The sequence below is a fragment of the Globicephala melas genome, chromosome 1 (assembly GCF_963455315.2).
Source record: "Globicephala melas chromosome 1, mGloMel1.2, whole genome shotgun sequence".
Taxonomy (NCBI): Eukaryota; Metazoa; Chordata; class Mammalia; order Artiodactyla; family Delphinidae; genus Globicephala; species Globicephala melas.
Window position 1 is genome coordinate 78,359,203 of NC_083314.1, and position 20,753 is coordinate 78,379,955.

General features: G+C 40.1%; 1 protein-coding gene across 1 annotated transcript; it reads left to right on the plus strand.

Moving 5' to 3' along the window:
- Positions 1-8,271: 8,271 nt before the first annotated feature.
- LOC115846993 (cytochrome c-like) lies at positions 8,272-16,204 on the plus strand. Its single transcript, XM_030846411.2, has 2 exons — positions 8,272-8,412; positions 15,341-16,204. The coding sequence occupies exons 1-2, from the start codon at positions 8,272-8,274 to the stop codon at positions 15,683-15,685; spliced, it is 486 nt and encodes a 161-aa protein (XP_030702271.1). The 3' UTR covers positions 15,686-16,204.
- The last annotated feature ends 4,549 nt before the right edge of the window (positions 16,205-20,753 follow it).

Consider the following 20,753-nt stretch of genomic DNA (forward strand, 5'->3'; position numbering starts at 1 on the left):
GCATTCATTCCTCTTTCAGCCTGAGCACCGCTGACGAAGGCACTCCCAAACGCTCACTACAGGAAAGGGTCTGTGTCTGTGCAAAAGACTTTGTCCCAGGGGTAGAAAGGAGCTGGTTCCACACAGAGGTAGGGAGTAAGACCTTCTCCCCCTTGCTGTGCAGACTTTGACACTTGGGGTAACTGCTCACAGAGGCTTGTGCGAAGTTACAGCACTTGAGACATTGCATTTTACCTGGTTGGTTCCACATTTGCCCATCATGACCATGAGATCCTAGAATTGAGCTCTCTTGGTGTTGCCAATGTTTTGCAAGTGTTTGGTGCATATTCATGCACTGAGCAAGTCAGTGAGGAAGAGTAGGTCTGAGGAAATTTAAGAGGCAGAGTCAGGACTTCCCAAGGAATCTCTTAACCCTTGTCCAAGAAGATGCTGGAGCCTGAGTGTGAGGAGATGTCATGGCTGTGTCTCACACAGCAAGTCACCAGGCCCATAAAAAATAAAAGTTCAATAAAAGGGACTCCCCCAATTTCTGTTGTCCCTGTACACGATTCTGACCTCTCTGCCCTACAACTTTGACCTTATTACGCTCTAAGAGCCTTTGTTCCCCTCCTGACCTCAGGTTCTATTACAAGGAATCCTCGTTTAGTTTGTCACTGAAGGACTTCTTTAATTTCCTCACTGCTTCCTAGTTCCTGGGTCTTTTCATTGGGTACCAAGGCAGAGGGAGAGGGTGCAGGACAGAACGGAGGCCAGGCAGTGGGATGGAGGAGAGCAGAGAGGTGTCTGGCACACAGCTCAGTGACTGAGCCGTTTGGGACAGAAATGGCAACCGGAGGTTGAGAGGTTAGGGAAAGGGAGCAATCAAAGGCGACCCTCAGGCCTCGGGTTTGGGCCCGAGTGGACTGTGGTGTTATTTCATCCCTGAGCTGAAGGATACAGGATGAGATGTTTATTCAGGGTGACAGTAACAATTGCAACCTTAGACCTGTTAACCTTAAAGTTTATGAGGTTTTCAAATGTATAGAACGTTATAGTCACTGTAGAGGTAAGGAAACTTTCTAGGAACGTTAGGGTCAAATACACCCAGATTTTATTCCCAATTCTGCTGTTGTTTAAATGTGACCCTGGACAAGTTGTTTAACTTCTCTGAGCTTCTGTTTCTTTATCTCTAAATGGAAGATACTTTTAGCACCTCCCTCACAGTGAGTGAGGGCTGTGAAAAAAAAATGAGATAAACGTGTCAAAAAGCACAGTGTCTAACACATAGAAAGTGTTTAGTACATGGTAGTTATCATTATCATCATCATCATCATCATTATGCTTGTTGTTGTTGATAAATCATCAGCAATTGGTCAGTAAATGGAATTCAGTTCTCACCTTCTCCCACCACGCCAGCTCTTCCTCCTGATTTCCAAAGTTCTGTTATTGACACCAAGTCTCAGTTACCAGTCCTGGAAATCCCAAAGATTTTGGGGGTTCCCTGTCCCTCGCATCCAGCCAACCCCCAAGCCCTAGGGAACCAGAGAGTCAGCCTCTAGGAGGGTTCACACATCTGCTACCTCCTCCTCAACACCAGGGCCAGTAGCCTCGCTCAGGTCCTTCTCATGTCTTGCCAGGCAATGGCCATAACCCATCTCTCTCCCTCTTCTCTGCTTTCCCGTTGGCCTAAAGGCAGATAAGACTTCCAGTAGCTCAGGTCAGATCTCTCATCAAAACCTCCAATGAGATTCCATAAAATGAAAACAGGCTCATCACATTCCAAGAAGAGAAAGGGGGCCAGTGTGGAGAGCATAGAGAGGAATGGGAAGGGCAGGACAGGAGAGCAGAGTTGACAAGGCACTGATCACAGAGGACCTGGAGGCCAAGGTCAGGAGCTTGGGTTTTATTCCAAATACTATGGAGTATTTTAAAGAAGTCTAACCTCATCTATGTTTTTCTTTATTGTTTAATAATTGGCTTCCATGGGAAGGGGTGGGGACAAGAATGGAAGCATGAGGGCATTAGAAGGCTACCACAGTACAGCTTAAAGGAGATGCTTATGACTGAATGGGGCAGTGGAAAGTGGAGATGGAGAGACACAAGCAAATTCAGGAACTATTTAGGAAGTGGACTGGACAGGACTTGTGGGTGGATTGGGTTTGGAGGGGAGGGCATCTAGGGGGCGAGAACAGTGAAGGCTGGATCCTCTCCTTCCTCTGAATTCTAAATGGCAAGTGCTCTGGAGGGCTGGCAGTCTTCCTACTGGAGGTCCTCACTTTTGCAGCAACTACCCCAAAGGTGATTCAAAGCCAAGTTCTGTCCTGACTACATTTTCTATTGTCTGGGAAGTTGTGGGGTGGTAGGGAGAGAGAAACAAGTCACTCTGCCTGTGTAAGAGCAGCCTGTGTCAGTCCTGGGGAGGAAATCAGCTTGAACCCTCCAAAGGATGTTTACCTCCTATACAATAAGGCCAAGGTCCTCAGTGCTCCATCCAAGACTCAGCCCTTCTGGCTTTACCTAACCCTTTAGCCCCATTTCTGGCCGCTCCCTCACCTGTGCTCAGGCTACCTAGGAATATCTGTGCTTCTTAGAAGCCATCCCACTGTTTGAGCCTGGCTTGTGCTACACAGTGCTTAGTCTGGAGTGCCCCTTGGCCTGGGAAATTCTGCCCATCCTGCTGGACCCAACCCAGAATTCAATTCCTTCATGAACTCATTCTTTTCTGACCCTCTACATATCCCCAGTCCCCTGTCCAGTCAGAATCAGGAGTCCCATTATAGCACCTGTGATTGTTTGCGCATCTATCTGTCTCCTCTGCTAGACAGTGAGCCCTAAGACCTCTGTCACCTCCCCCAACTTATATTTCTGTAATGCCCATCCCAGCCCTGCCCACCTCTTACACCAGCTTGCACTTAGGACGCTAAGCTGCTTGTTCTAACAGGACCAGAGCAGCATGGACCGGGTTGGGGTCCAGCAGCAGGCTGGCTGGAGCCCTGTGTGTTGATTGCTAGGCATCTATGCTTTGAGATGCCAGAAATCTCTGTGCCAGATATGCTCCCAGAGTCACCCAAAAGGACTCGCATCGGCCCCAAAGCACAGGGTGAGGTCTGTTCAGAGGCACAGAGTACCAGGAAAAGGCAGACTGGGTCAAAGACAGTAATCACGACAGTGGCTAAAAACAAGGAAAGGGAATTAGCCATAAGGGCAGCTCCACCCACATGAGCTGGCTGCAAGGTTGCAGGCGGAGGGCTGCAAGAGTGACCAGAGCCACCTAGCAGCTACCTGCGGTGAGTGTTCCTCAGCCCTCCCCAGAGACATCTTCCAAATCGGTGGGGAGCTGCCCCAGCTGACCACACAATTTGCAGCCCCAGGGGGCAAAAATTATCCTAGCAAAGTTTACAAAAGGAAACAACAAACAGAGTAAAATTGTTTAGGGTGTTTATTCAACCGCATTAATATTATTACATATTATTAGAGCTATGTAATTACCAAATAGCACAAATGCAGAAAGTCCTATCATATTAAGGAATAAAAATTATTCCCAATTTTGAAAAATTGAGAAAGGACAAAGGCAATTCATGAGAGAACTGTAAATGGCCAATAAATATGAAAATATGTTCAATCTCCTCAATAAACAAACAAAAACTGTTCTACCTGTCTTTCTGTAATCACCAGATCCTGGGCACTTGAGGTTGTGAGGAATGGGCATACACATGGCGGTGATACGGCCAATTTAACCGTGTCTCCAAAACTTAAAAAGTCATTGAATTTAACAGAATAGTAACTATTTCTAGAAAAATGCCCGCATTTAAATCAACAGAATTTGATTGTGTGTGTCATTCTTTAGAGGAGCAATAAAGTAGAAATTGCTTCAATGTCCAGCGATAGAGGAAAGTTAACAAAAATATTGTGCATCCATGAAATGAATGAACTATTGCTCCACCATGTAAACCACTTTTAAAGATGGACACATTCTCATAATGCAATGTGAAAAAGCAGAATATATGGTATGCAGGTGTTGTCAAATTTGTATTCACATGTTTCTGTGAATTTTTCACATTTCCAACGTTTTCTAAAGTTTAGCAAATGTGCCTTGCTTTAATTATAATAAAATCGCTTTATTTTTAAAAGAGAATAATTAGGCAGCGTGAAATTCTTAATAATTAAGGGTCCTGATGCTGATGGGCCCAGGGGAAGAAAGGGCTACGGCATCAGAGCTGGAAAAGTCATCCCCCTCGTTTTATCAATGAAGAAACAAGATATCACTGCTCCTCCCTGGTCACCCCGAGTCGGTGACCGCCTCCCGTGACCACTGCTGCGTGGGGAAAGCTCCTTAACCAGAGGGAAAGAGAAAGGGGACTGTCCCCAGGTGAACAGCCTCCCCTAGGTGCTGCCATGAGCCCTGGGAGGAGGACCCGAGTCTGGCAACTCGCCCCACACCCTTGACAGCTGCCCAGATTGACCTACTCCGCTGCAGCAAATTAAGGCTGTGGCGCTGGCCCTAACCTCAAAGTTGACTTTTCCCGCCCCACTTGCGGTGCTGCTTCTCACTGCTCTCTACTGACATTTTATCACTTTTGTCGTTGTTTACAAAATAAGTAACTTAATTCCATTGTATGCATGTGAACTACCTTTGACATCGAAACGCTCTGCCATTGAACTTTATTTCAAATAAACAAACAAAAGCTCAAAGTTATGGGGATGCTTCCTTGGATCTTGTCTAGGCAGAGAAGGGATGCTGGGAGAGCCACCTCATTTTTTTTTTTTGGCTCTATTCTGAGCCTCCATCAGGCCCCTTTCTACAAAAACCTGTCTCTCGATGCCTTGGGAAGCAGAACAGAGCAGGGAAGAAGCTTCCGTGGGCTTTGAACGTTCACCTTAGAAGACTGTTGCTGGCATCTCCCGCCCCGCGCTATCTCTGCTCCTCTGGCTTCCCCAGGTCTCCAGGGCTGCGGGGTGGGGACAGGGGAGAGCCCTTTGGCGATCAACAATACAGTAGGATTTTCACTCTGTCATACTTGCACTCACCCCCTTAGGGAAGTTATAGTCCCTATTGTCTTTCTAGTTGTCAATATAACTTAAAATTAAATTGAATTAGAAAGATAAAGTAATAATAAATCTACAGTCATTTTAAACTCATGAAAGATTTTATGAGTTTTTACTGTTAAATGTACCAAACTGGGACTTCACAGCCTCTGCCATGTTTTCTGAATGGCCATCCTCATTAATTTCAAAACTACTTTCCTCTTGTAAAATGGTCCCCACATTTTCCTGAAAGGGGATTCCAGGGATAATGCCATTATTGTATCTCAATTCCACGTCACCATAGTAGATATTAACAGAAAATGACAGCTTTGGGGGATAATTTGTTTCCCTAACAACACACATACACACACACACACACACACACAAATACACAGATGCTTATTCACAAGTATTTACCCACGTGTTTCTCTAGCTCCAGACACCAAGCAACACCTAGAGTCCAAAAATAGCTGGCATGATTATTTCGCATAATTCTAGAATAGGAGGAGAAATACTGAAACAACCTGGTTAATTTGGATGTCTAACCTAAGGGTGACCAGATGGCCGTATCGCCTTGATGAATTTCCTCAGGATGTCTGTAGGGGAAGTGTGGGGCATGGGGGACGAGCACAGTATTTGGATTCTGGTGCTCTTAGTTTTAAATGGGCAGGGCTACTTCCTTTGTGATGGAGATGTTAATAATAATCAGTTTCATGCCAACATAAAAGTGTTAAAAATAAGATTAAGAGTTAAAGAAACTGGGGCTTCCCTGGTGGCGCAGTGGTTGAGAGTCCGCCTGTCGATGCAGGGGACACGGGTTCGTGCCCCGGTCTGGGAAGATCCCACATGCCACGGAGCAGCTGGGCCCGTGAGCCATGGCCTCTGAGCCTGCGCGTCCGGAACCTGTGCTCCGCAAAGGGAGAGGCCACAACAGTGAGAGGCCCACGTACCACCAAAAAAAAAAAAAAAATGTTAAAGAAACTGTGGGTTAAACCTAGAACTGATAAAAATGATTACGTATAGGAAAGAGAAATGGGGCAAGGAAGGAAGCTGGACTTTGATGAATGTACCTTGTTTTATAGCTTTGACTTCAAAACAATGTAAATGTTTAATTCATGATTAAAAACAAAAGTATTAAACTTAAAAGTATCAAAACAGAGAAAACAAACTACAAGAAATGTGTCTAACCATATATGAGTTTGATGGGATAACTACACTGAGAAGAGAATTATTTCAAGTAACTTTAAAACACAATATTTTGACTCTACAACTCTATTCCGAGGATGAAAAGAATCTCAAAGAAATCTTACATAGCATTGAATGGTCTTATGATTAGTAGTAATATTGGCATTATCATTTAAATAATATTATAGCTATATTGTAGGATAAAACAAAAAAGACCAAAATTTTCATCATAAGAGGAAAAAGATACAAGTGTAAATATGAAAGTAGTATTATTCTAAAATGTTATTTTGAATATAAATATCATTATCCTTGATTTTTTTCTTGAAAGAAATCTATTTCCTAGTGTTGCCCACTAAAAATGACCTAGCTACAATAAAACCTTAGTAGTATTTTTCATCCATACCACCCATTTTAAAGTTTCTAAATACTATTTCCCACTAAAAGAAAGTGAGACTTCTTGGAGAAATGTCTGAGGCTAGATCTGAGGCAGGTGACACTCAAGATGAGCCTGGGACATCTTACTATACCAGAAAGCAAGGAAGCTGTGGTAGACTACTGGGGTTGTGTCAAAATGACGCAAGAAGCTAAAAAATGGAACAATTTGAGAGTAAAAAAGAATAATCATTGCAATTGATCAAGGCACATCAAAAATAGAGACATCCATGGGTCCATAATGATACTTTTAAAAAAAAGTCATCTTTGGAAATCACTAGGCCACCAACTTATTATTCTAAAAATTGGCAAGAGAAAGACTTTAGCATTCATTCTGTCTTTCTTACCTAAACTGTATTTCAGGTTACCATGTAGTTGTTGAGGAAAGTTCTTCTTGATAAACAATTTTAGTTAATAAATGAAGAATGAATGATAGAATTAGAAAATCACCATTTATTGACCCCTAAAGAAATGATGGGTCTAGGAAAAATCATCAATATGTGCTTATAGCATTAGGTGAAAGGTTTATAGAGAAGTTTAAAAGGAATGAATGGATGGTGCTAACATCCTACAGATTACCCAAACCTACAGATCAGTCTCAATATCACTGAAGTAGAACATCTAGACAGTGTGTGCCTCTTGTACTGTGCAATAAGAAGTACATAACATCACATTTATGTATGCTTGCCATAAATGAATGAATGAATGAATAAATAAGAAAACAAACTTTAATTTAAGCTTCTGATCTAATTGTCAATTTACAAGAAATATTGGAAATATAGGGACATCAGAAAAAAAGTTAAATGACACCAGAAAAAAGCAATCAGTTGAAATCAAAACATGAGAAATTCTTCAAGATAAATAATCTGTTTCTTCTAAAAGTTAATGATGTGAAAGAGTAGGGGAACTATTATAGACAAGAAGAAATTTAAGAGACCTATCAACCAAACATGTGGACCTTGTTTTGCAACCTGATTCAAAAAATCAACTTTAAAATCCACGTTTTTTTAGATAATTGTGGACATGTGAATGTGAGCTAGGTGTTGCATGATATTAAAATTTTGTTAATTCTGTCACAAATATTAATGACATTGAAGTTGTATAAGAAAAGAAAATGGGGCTTCCCTGGTGGCGCAGTGGTTGAGAGTCCGCCTGTTGATGCAGGGGTCATGGCTTCGTGCCCCGGTCCGGGAAGATCCCACATGCCGTGGAGCGGCTAGGCCCATGGGCCATTGCCGCTGAGCCTGCGCGTCTGGAGCCTGTGCTCCGCAACGGGAGAGGCCACAACAGTGAGAGGCCCGCGTACCGCAAAAAAAAAAAAAAAAAAGAAAGAAAAGAAAATGTCCTTATGTCTTCGAGATACATACCCCAGTATTTATGGGTAGGAAAAAATGTGATGTCTTAGCTTTGCCTAAAATAATCCAGGAAAAAAAATTTCTGCAGGGGCAGGGGGCAGTGGAGGGGAGTAGATGAAACAATATTGACAAAATGTTTTTTAAAAATCTGAGTGCTGGGTAATTAGGGGCTTATTATCCTATTCTAACTCATTTTATGCAGATTTGAAATTTTCCATAATAGAAACAAAACAAAATAATGAATATATTAGGTTAGCATGTGAATGTTCTTTGTAAAGTGTGAAGTTCTATGTGCATGAGGAACATTATTGCTGAGGCAAATAGAAAGCTGATGGCTGGTCTTGAGCTGATCCCTGACGGCCAAAGAGCAGCAGTAAGACTCAGCACAGGAGCCAACATTGGTAAGGATGCCAAGAAGCAGGCCCTCTACACCATGGTGGGAGAATAGCTTAGTGCCAAATGCAGCAATTCCACTTCCACAGGTTCATCTAAGGTTTATCCCATGGTTACATCACATAGTGTATCTTCCCTGCCTAAATTACAAACTCAACCCCATCACTTTCTATCTCATTACCTTGTTTTATTGTCGCCATATTGATTATCACTATTTCTGAGTATCTTATTTGTGGTCTGTTTGTTTATTTTAAATCTTTCACTCCCCTCTTCAAAGATTATCATGGGGGGCAGGAACTTACCCCCATTCTGAATCCCCAGCACCTAGTACATTGCTAGGCAGAGTTAGGATGCTTAATATTTGTTGAATGAATAAATTGTGTGCATTACAGCATATTTAATTATAGCAACAAACTGGAGGTAAGACAATGCCCAGCAATAAGGAGTTGGTTAAATAAATGGGGGACTATCCACAAAATGAAAAATTATTCTGGTATAAAAAGTATGCTATGGATGAGTGTTCATTCTCATGAAAAAAATGCTGTAATATATTATTGGGTGAAAAGTTCACATGGAAAAAGAGCATTCACAGTCTGAATACATTCTGTTAAAAGAAAAAAAGTTTGCATAGATAATGATCTGGGGAAATACACAACCAGATGTAGAAATGATTATCTGTGGATGATAGAATTATAAGTTATTTTGTTTATTTATACTTGTTTTTTTACAATGAAAAGAATTATTAAATAATAAGAAAAAAGTTACATTACTGAAAATTTAATACAAATGTTATCTAACAAATTAAAATTTTCAAATGAAATAAACTATCTTGTGAGGTAGTGAGTTAACATACTATTTCTAACATGTTTAAGCATTAACCAGGTTACTGTAGAGGGACTTTTTTCTGCAATGAATGAGTGATTCTATTACACGGTCTCTATTAATCTTTTCAAATGTTAAAAATATTGTGAATTTTGGGCTATTAACCCTTAAGTTTAAAGAAAAACATACTTTTAACTAGCCAGGTAATACAGTAATAAGTTCTACTTTATTATTGATAGTGATTTAGTTACGGAATGGATATAATGGATATAATGTCAAAAATGAGCCCAGGCTCTGTATGTTTCTGGCCTGGGTGGAGTTCAGGGTTAATGTGCTGCGTTATATTAAGAATGAAGCACACTTTAATGTTATTTTCTGATTAATACAAAGCACAAAGCAAGGAGTAAATTATAGAGCTCATCATATCAACAATCAATCAACAGTTGTTTTTGAGCAACTTCTATATACAAATCATAGCGCTAAGCAGGCAGGGAAACACCAAGACATGTAAGATACAACCTCTGTCCTCAAGAAGCCTAGAATCTAGTAATTGTATAAGAAATCTGCCTTGCTTAGTAATGGAATGAGAATCAACAATTGGTCCTTGAGGTTTGGCTCCCCTTTGAGTTTCTCTTGAAACAAGTACTACCCGTCCCTCCACAACAGTCCCCAGAGCAAACCTGGCCCTAAGAAGAGCAGAAATTCTTTACCTTGATTTCTTTTAACACAGCTGAGACAAGCTGGAACTTTCAAAAAACCAACTACCGGTTCTGGCAATATTTCTTATAACCATCTCAAATGTTAGGTAAAATAGTATAAATATTATTTTAACATGTATCTATGCTTGCAAGCAAGTAGAAAAAAAATTCTCAAGTCTCATAATTCAAGGGAGAATTTAAAACCAAACCAGAATAGGAAACCCATAGGTGGATATGGAAGCTGCCTAAGGGCAAAGAGATTCATTTTCTAGGAGTTTGAGATCTAAGGTCATGAAAAGAAAGAGACATTGCTGGGAGAAAAAAAAAAAAAGGACATCCTCAGTAAAAAAAGGTTGACGAGATAAAAGGATACCACAGACACAGGGAAGCTTGTCCACCTTAGCCTGGGATTACAGTTATAATTTATAACCACAGGCCAGTGCCTCATGTTGGTTTGCCGTTCTTCCAAAATATACTACACATGTGGTCTGAGAATCCCTAATTTAAGTAATTAAAATAAAAATTGGTCCCAGGCAGGTGACCTGGATTTTTTGACAGAAACCAACCCAAAATTAATCTAGAAGGACTTGTCTTCAAAAAGTTACAAAAGATGCTCACAAATAAAGTCCCACTGAAGATGAACTCATGGTGGATTGTTTTCTTGTGTGTTTTGTAATTTTGAATTATGAGTTCACCTTCAGTGAAAGTTAATATACTCTGTAAACAGTAGAATGAGACTGCCAAAAAATTTCAAATTAAAGAAATATCTGATAACTGTTATAAAAATAAATGTTTTGGGACTTCCCTGCTGGTTCAGTGGTTAAGAACCCACCTGCCAATGCAGAGGATGCAGGTTCGAACCCTGGTCTGGGAAGATCTCACATGCCACGGAGCAACTAAGCCCGCAAACCACAACTACTGAGCCTGTGTGCCACAATTACTGAAGCTCGCACACCTAGATCCCATGCTCCGCAACAGGAGAAGCCACTGCAATGAGAAGCCTGTGCACTGCAACGAAGAGTAGCCCCCACTTACTGCAACTAGAGAAAGCCCGTGCACAGCAACGGGCGCCCAATGCAGCCAAAAATTAAAAAAAAATAATTATAAAAATAATTATAAAATAAATGTTTCAATTTATTTAAAACAATAATCAATTTAAAATGTAAGAAAACATGTAGACACCATGAAAAAGAACTAAAAGAACTATAAGAAATTATATATATAGTTAATGACATTTAAAAATCAATGAATGGAAGAAAAGGGAGCCCTCCTACACTGTTGGTGGGAATGTAAATTGGTGCAGCCATTATGGAAAACAGTATGGGAGTTCCTTAAAAAAATAAAAATAGAGTTGCCATATGATCCAGCAATCCCACTCCTGGGCATATCCAGAGAAAACTCTAATTCAAAAAGATGCATGCATCTCAATATTCATAGCAGCACTATTTACAATAGCCAAGACATGGAAGCAACTTAAAAGTCCACTGACAGATGAATGGATAAAGAACATGTGATATACACACACACACACACAAAATGGAATATTACTCAGCCATAAAAAATGAAATAATGCCATCTGCAGCAACATGGATGGACCTAGAGATTATCATACTAAATGAAGTAAGTCAGACAGAGAAATACCACATGATATCACTTACATGTGGAATCTAAAATATGATACAAATGAACTTATTCACAAAACAGAAACAGACTCACAGACATAGAAAAAAAATTTATGTTTACCAAAGGGGGAAGGGGGTGGGGAGGGATAAATTAGGATTTGGAGGATTTGGGGATTAGCAGATACAAACTACTATATATAAATTAGGTAAACAAAAAGGTCCTACTGGATAGCACAGGGAACTGTATTCAGTATCTTGTAATAAACCAAAATGGAAAATAATATGAAAAAGAATATATATATATATATATACACATATATATGTGTATGTGTATATATTTAACTGAATTACTTTGCTGTACACCAAAAACTAACACAACATTCTAAATCAAATATACTTCGATTTCAAAAAATTAAAAGTAATTTTTCGAAATTAGTGATTATATTTGGCTAAGAATAAAAGATAAAAAGAAGAGATGGTGGCTTAACAAGTTACAATTTTCTCACCTAAAATTAGTTTTGTTTCTCACATAAAATTCTGCAGTGTGGCCACCCAGCCCTGGCATTGCGGTTCCACAGCCATCTGGGACTGATTCATCTTCTACCTTTCTGTTTACAACTCATAGGGGGTGACACTTGTTATTTTGGTTCAATATGTAGTTCCAGCCATCAATACACAATCCAAACAGGGAGAGGAAGGAAGGGATAAAGTAGGAAAGGGGCAAAGGGTGTGGATCTATCCTTTAAAAAGAATCCTGAAAATACTTCCACTGTTCCTATTGCCCAGAACTGAGTCACATGGCCATGCATAGCCGCAAGAGAGTCTGGGATATTTATTCTGGACAACCATGAAACTGAATCTGAATCTAAAATGTGATACAATTAATTAGGAGTTTAATTAATGTGGAAGGAAGGGAATATAGATATTGGAGTAAATTAACAGGTGGCAAATGATATATTAAAAAGAGCTGAAAAGAGAAATCATGAATGGGAAGATATGTTGAAATAATTTCAATACAGTGTTTTCTGGAGTAGAGAATATAAATGTCCTACATGTTTCTAATAAGACTTCCATAAAAGAAAGAATGAGTGAGGGGAAATATTTGAAGAGTTGTTGCCCTAACATTTTCAAGAACTAATGAAAGTCATGAATCCTCAGAAACACAAATCTCAAGGGAAAGTTATAAAATGTGCCAGAGAAATGAAAGAGGTTACCTCCAAAATATAAAAATTTGGCCGACAGCACCCTTCTCAAGAATTAGTGTCAAAAAACAGTGGGAAAATATCTTGCAAGTGAACCAAGACAATATTTGCCAAGCTGGAATTCTATATCCAGATAAAATATCATTTAAGGATGAGGAACAAATTAAAATATTTTAGATAAAGATGGATTTTGACAATCATAGATAGTAGCTAAATGAACTAGCAAAGTAGTTACTTCAGGAAGGAGGAAATGGAATCCAGAAAGAAGGAATGACCTGACATAGCAATTGGGAGGGGTGGTGGTGAAAATGGGGATAAAAATAAACAAGCATTGACAGTATAAAATACTAGAAGTGATGATGGCTAACTTGAGGGTGTTAAGATGAAGCTATAATATTGGCCAACAATAAAATGTAAGGCAGGAAGAGAACAATTAGGGTTACTGTGCTCTAGAGTGTGTCAGTGTAAAGAGCTGTCTAGCAGATATGATATCGAATTCTGACCCCACTACAGCTAGTTGTTTCCATGTTATCCCTTGTAGGCTTGGATTAAGATTTCCAACTCTAGCCCACTTTGGCCCCAATGACAGGTGTCTTTCCTGAATCCTTTACTTCCAAACTCCCTGCCCATTTTTTTTGTTGAGGATTAAAAGACAATAGTGGTAGGGATAAAAAGAAAAGGGCAAAAGGGAGACCAACCTGGGGCGGAAGAAGCCACACAGCTTGGTGACCGGTCAGATACAAAAGCAAGGAAAAGGGAAGATTCAGAGATTTCACTACAGTTTTCAATGTGGATGGTGACAGAGACCGCACCTTGTGAAACAGAAAAATGTGAAGGAAAAAAAAGAACCTCATTTGAGAGGTAGTTATGTTTAGTATGAGATGTGACTGAGATATCCAAATGCAACTATTCCATAAGAATCAGAGGCTTTCAATCTATAATTTGCAGGAAATATCATAGCTGGAGATGGCGATTTGGGAAACATTCATGTAAGGGAATCACCCAGATTGTGTCTTTCTGTCTGAAATCCTAACCAAGAACCTAGCACATATTAGTCCCTCAATAAGATTGTGAAGAAAGAGTGAATGAATGAGATTTCTCTATAGAACGTTGGATCGTTACGGGCTGAAACTTAGGTATGATACACAGATTTAGAGGTGGAGCTAGGAGAGAGAACAGAAGAGAGGAAATTATTAAAAAGCCCAAAGCACAGAAACACTGAGGGGAAGTGCAGTGTCACAAAGGGAGAGGCAGAAGCTGATCAACGGTGGACAGTGGTGCACAGAGAGCTAAGATCCTGGGAACTGAGGAAAGACCATTGGAAGCAGAGCTTGAGTGATGACTTGGCAACCCTGGAGTGAGGTCATCTAGCATAATGGTTGGTTGGTGGGACAAGCATTATTCAGCTGGATTAAGAAAGATTTAATAAAAGATAAAACAATGAATGGCACTTTCAAAACTGGGATAAGACACTAAGAAAAGAAAAGATAGATGGACATGATAGCTGGAGATAAAGTTAATGCCCTCATTTTGTAAGCAAAGATAACTTTAGTATGATTGAAAACAAGGGAGAGAGACCTAATGAGCCCCCAAATATGGTTCACTAGGCCTCGAGGATAAAGTTCCAGGAGCTTTGGGTAGTTGCAAAAGGCCCTGCCTTATCTATTCCCTGATCAGCTGTATAATCTCACCTGCCCTGGCTTCCTTGAGCTCCAGTCATGCAAAATTGGGCTACAAAATGTGTACTCACCTTGCCAGCCTTTGCATTTAAGGCTGTTTTTTTTTTTAATTACATCTTTATTGGAGTATAATGGCTTCACAGTGCTGCGTTAGTTTCTGTTGCACAACAAAGTGACTCAGCCATATGTTTATATATATCCCCATATCCCCTCTCTCTTGAGTCTCCCTCCCACCCTCTATTCCACCCTCTAGGTCGTCGCAAAGCACTGAGTTGATCTCCCTGTGCTATGCTGCTGCTTCCTACTAGCTATCTATTTTACATTTGGTAGTGTATATATGTCAAGGCTACTCTCACTTCGTCCCAGCTTCCCCCTCCCCGCCCTGTGTCCTCAAGTCCATTCTCTATGTCTACCTCTTTATTCCTGCCCTGCCACTAGGCTTATCCGTAGCATTTTTTGTTTTTTACATTTCATATATATGTGTTAGAATACAGTATTTGTTTTTCTGTTTCTGTCTTATTTCACTCTGTATGACGTACTCTAGGTCCATCCACCTCACTACAAATAACTCAATTTTGTTTCTTTTTATGGCTGAGTAATATTCCATTGTATACATGTGCCACATCTTCTTTATCCATTCATCTGTCGATGGACATTTAGGTTGTTTCCATGTCCTGCCTACTGTAAATAGTGCTGCAATGAACATTGGGGTACATGTCTCGTTTTGAATTATGGTTTTTTCAGGGTATATGCCCAGTAGTGGGATTGCTGGGTCATATGGTAGCTCTGTTTTTAGTTTTTTAAGGAACCTCCATACTGTTCTTCATAGTGGCTGTACCAATAAGTGGTGCTGAGTTTGGTTGCATTTTCACCCGTACATAGGCGCGGACCGGCGTGTCCTTGGGATTAGAGAGCGGGACGTTTGGCTTGTGAGCGGGAACGGCTTAGTCGTACACGGAGAAAGAACGATTTAAAAATGGTGATATTGAGAAGGGCAAGAAGATTTTTGTTCAGAAGTGTGCCCAGTGCCATACTGTGGAAAAGGGAGGCAAGCACAAGACTGGGCCAAATCTCCATGGTCTGTTTGGGCGAAAGACAGGTCAGGCTGTCGGATTCTCTTACACAGATGCCAACAAGAACAAAGGCATCACCTGGGGAGAGGAGACACTGATGGAGTATTTGGAGAATCCCAAGAAGTACATCCCTGGAACAAAAATGATCTTCGCTGGCATTAAGAAGAAGTCAGAAAGGGCAGACTTGATAGCTTATCTCAAAAAAGCCACTAATGAGTAATAGTTGGCCACTGCCTTATTTATTATGAAACAGCTGTCTCATGACTTTTTATGTGTACCATATTTAAATTGATCTCATACACTAGAATTCAGGTCATGAATAGCTGATGTAATATTTCTGTCCTGATTTAAATAAGATTGGCTTGTGGCTAAATGAATATGGTCAGCTTTTTGAATTTTGATAGTAATTCTGGTTCAGCAAGTACTGTCAGTGTTTTCCCCTTCTAAAGAGATGATTAAACTTGAATAAGGAATGTTAAACTTTTCAGGGATATGGTGAATGCCTTCTCAAACCCTATAGGAGATTGGTTTTATATTTAGATTTCTATAACTGGTTATATTAATATATTTAAATATTGAGAAGCTCCCTTCACTGTCTCATAGACCAGCAAGATTCACCTGTGTTTCAAGTTGTGTTCATTCACCTGTTAAGGCAAGGGCTGAAGATACACTGACAATGTCCACTTTATCTTTTTGGTCTTAAATATGCCAATTTAATTAAAATTCTCCATCTAAAATATTGCGTTTTACTTAATGAAGGGCATTTTAGTGTGGTTTATGTATAGCATCAGATAAAGAATATTTAGTACTTCTCACATTTTAGAGATGATCTTTAAGATCAGATGTTTTTAAAATTCACTGTGACATGATAGGTTGGGAAACTTGCTTGTGAATTCTTTACAAAGTCAGACTAAGTTATAATTCAGGATTGTCTTTTAAACAGGTATTCAGAAACACAACTGTAGAACTACTGTAGGTGTGTGATTGGTAATGATGCTTTTGCCAACTCAGAAGGGTTAAGGTAGAGGAGCTCTATCATTAGCACAGATTTGTAAATTATCTGATCATAAGGCTTGAGAATTAAAAACAAAGTCACAGATTAAAAAAAAAATAATAATAAGTGGTGCTGGGAAAACTGGGCAGCTATATGTAAAAGAATGAAATTAGAACACTACCTAACACCATACACAAAAATAAATTCCAAATGGATTAAAGACCTAAATGTAAGACCAGACACTATAAAACTCTTAGAGGAGAACATAGGAAAAACACTCTTTGACATAAACCACAGCAAGATCTTGTTTGACCCACCTCCTAGAGTAATGAAAATAAAAACAAAAATAAACAAATGGGACCTAATTAAACTTAAAGGCTGTTTACTTTAGCTTAAACATTTTTTCCTGTCTTCTCAGCCTGGCCAACTCCTATGCATCCTTCAGGACTAAGTTTAAACTATAGGTTTTGCCAAGCCTTCAGCAGCATGAGCGGTCCCCTCTCTGTGGTGCTGACTTCAAGCATTTAACCGTATTGTGACATTTGACTCTCTCTCTCACTGAATTATTAGAGAAGAGTTACTTGCTTGTATCAGACAGTACGTAGAGTATAGTAAGTACACAAGTACGTAGGGCATAGTAAGTGATCAATAAGATTTTCATGAATGAAAGATTGAGGTTATGAACAGAAAATCACCGGACTGGGGGTGGGGGGCATAAAGGGAGAGGGTTGATTCCTGACTTTCAGGTACAGGTAATCACATTTCATACCCATAGAAAAATAGCCTTCAAGCACTGCAAACTAAGTTTCCAAGCATGCAGAGCTGATACAGCTACTTTATTGGCAATAGATCTTATACATTCTTAAGAACAAGATACATCATTAAATGAGATACATTGGGAGCGGTAGCTCTTGCTCTGATGCAATGTCTACAAGAGAAGAGAACATACTTGCTTTTCTAGGGTGGACTATCATATATCCTGAGTCAAACTGACGTATTTCAGATTTATCAGGGCCAAATCATTCTGATCTTCTGCAGCGTCATTAGAGAGGATGTTTTCCTCACTCTATGAATGCCAGTTTTCCTGTTCAACAAGTTCCACTGAGTTAAGATGAAACTGCTGGGGCTTTCCTGGTGGCGCACTGGTTAAGAATCTGCCTGCCAATGCAGGGGACACGGGTTCGAGCCCTGATTCAGGAAGATCCCACATGCCGCAGAGCAACTAAGCCTCTGCACCACAACAACTGAGCCTGCCCTCTAGAGCCCGCGAGCCACAACTACTGAGCCCTCGCACCTACAGCCCGTGCTCCACAACAAGAGAACCCACTGCAATGAGAAGCCTGCGCACCAAAACGAAGAGTAGCCCCCACTCGCCACAACTAGAGAAAGCCCGCGCGCAGCAGCAAAGACCCAACGCAGTCAAAAATAAAAAAATAAATTTAAAAAAAAAATTTAAAAAGATGAAACTTCTATCCCTCCTGATGGAATCTCTTATTATAACTGTTCAATGATTTAAAGAGTACAAGATAGATCATGCAACAGGAAGAAAGATCTTGTGTAATTAACTTGATTTGGATGAGATCCTTTAGCTTCTGCAATTCTGCACTCTCCTGGTTCTCCTCCACCTGGATTTCTAGAATCTAAGACCCAAAATTAGTCTTATGAATTGTCTGAGTAATTTCTCTGATTTCATCTTTGCCCTCTCCCCTTGGGACTCAGCTTCCTCTCTAAATGCTCGATTTCCCCCTCAGCTCAACTCTTGACTTTCTGTTTGCCCATTCATCCATTTGTTCATGCATTCACTCAACACATATTGACTGAGTGCCTTCTGTGAACCAGTCTCTGTTCTTTACACTGAGGTTGCTGCAATGAACAAGACAGATAGACCAGGTCTGTCCTCTCAGTAACTTTCAATGAAGAGGTGGAACCACATTCATTCCCAAGGAATTGACTGTCATCTCTGGATGACTAATTTCTATGTGTTTATATCAATTTTCAGAGATCCTATGTCTGGAGTTCCAGCCCCACATCCTGCCTCATGGTCATGTGTTGCTAGCACCTCAAACTCAACGTGTCCTGGACCAAACTTACTCCTCCTCCCCACATCTCTTTTCTCCTGACTTCTCTGTTTTGTCAGTGGTATCATCATTTCCCAATCACCAGTCACAAAGTCTCAGAGAACCCTAGCTGCTTCCTCTTCTGCAGTCCCAATACATCGCCCAGCTCTGTCTATTCTTCTTCCTTCTGGACAAATGCTTTTGACATTCGTCATTTCCTTTCCTTGCCCACTGCCGTGTACTGCGTTCAGATCCTCACTTCAAGCCTGGGCCATTGCACCTTCTCACAGTGATATACCATATTTTCTCAGTTCACTTCCCCCTCCAGAGCATCCTAGTTACCACTGCCTAATTAATCTTAGGGTCATGTCAGAGAGTACTGTAGGTGTTCATGTAGACCAACTCCTGTTTTCCTAAAGTACTTCTTTCAAAACCATTTTCCTACCGTCATTTGCCACAAATATATACAGTTTCAATGCTGTGATTTGGCAATCAAAACCATCTGTGATCTGGCCTCAGCTCTCCTCTCTAAGGATGTGTCCTCGTGGTGTTTCTACACCACAACCTCCACCTTGGATGTCCTTTCTCCTTCCTCTGTTCAAGCTTAAAACTACCCGCCTTCTTCACCCCAAAAAAGCAATCAGAGCTCAGTGTTCAGATCATTGGTTTTGGAGTCAGACATATACAGTTCAAAATCCTGTTCTGACAATTACAAGCTGTACAACCTTGGGATGGCTACCTATTATAATAATATCTTAGTTTTTCTTATCCCAAATATGTGAGAAAAAAAACTAGCTTGTGGGAGAGTTGGGAGGATTAAGTGAAGTAATGCCCGGTTCATAGTATCTGGTTAATCTTACCATCAAATCTGTATGCCAAGCAACTGGAATTCCAAGCTACTTCCTAGTAGTAAAAGTTTCTAATGGGGCCATCATAACCGTGTACTCCCCTTAAACATCGTAGCCTCAAGCTGCCAGCAAGGTAAGAACCCCATAATCGTACGCTTTCCTGCTCTGTGCAATGATTCCCACCTTTTCTGCTCAAATAGTTCTTCCTCCGGGAAGCCTTCCCTGGTCCCTATCTAAAATCTCCATACACCTTCGGTTCATGTCTGTATCTCTCTCTTCTTTATTTCATCACAGCACTTTTCATTATGTGAAATAATATGACTGCTCACTTTCTTGTCTGCCTCTGTCCCAGAAGGTGAGGTCCATGCAGGCAGGGTCTTGGTCTCATTCTTCATCCTGTCCCAGCACTGCCAACGGCGTCTGACGGGGTTGAGTAAATGCATAAACAAATGAATCTCTGCCTCCCGAAGTGTCTCCATCCTTCAGACCCAGATCCCTCCTCCGTGAAATCTCATGAATAACCCAGTCCACAGTAACTTGCCCTCATTTGAAGTCCTGTAACAAATCCTCATCTAAATTCATTTGAACCCCCGTAGTGCTTATCTATGTTGTGTTTTGTTTTTGATGTTTCTTGTATTTGTATGTATCAGTATGTGACATTATTTCTTGTATGTGATGTTATCATTCATATCTTATATGATTATTTACCATGTTTCTCAACTCAGACTATAAGCTCCTTGAGGTAAAGACATACTTTTGTGCATCTCCTAGAATTGTTTAGGTCAATACTTTACACGTGATGTGTTAATTAACATCCATTTACTTATTAACTGCTAATATGTACCTGGCATAGTTCTAGATGCTAGGAATGCAATGATAAATAAGGGATAAATGAACGCTGTCCCTATATAATTAATTGGGTAACATTATTCAATTATCTCAGTGTACAGATTAAGAAGAGGGAGCTCTTCAGATGTAGAAAACAAACTTACAGTTACCAAGGGGTAAGCAGGGAGGAAGGATAAATTAGGAGATTGGTACTGACCTATACCCACTACTATATATAAAACAGATAACTAATAAGAACCTACTGTATAGCACAGGGAACTCTACTCGATAGTCTATAATGGCCTATATGGAAAAATAATCTTAAAAAGAGTGGATATATGTATGACTCAATCACTTTGCTGTACAGCAGAAACAAACACATCATTGTAAATCATTATACTCCAATAAAAATTTTTAAAAAAAGAAGAGATGACTCTTGGCTTTCTTGGAAAGCATTAGAAAGCCTAGTCCAATCAGAGACTGCCACTTCTTGGCTGGATAACCTCAGGTGAATCATGTAAACTCTCAGAGCCTCTCCTAATCTGTTAAACAGAAAAAAGA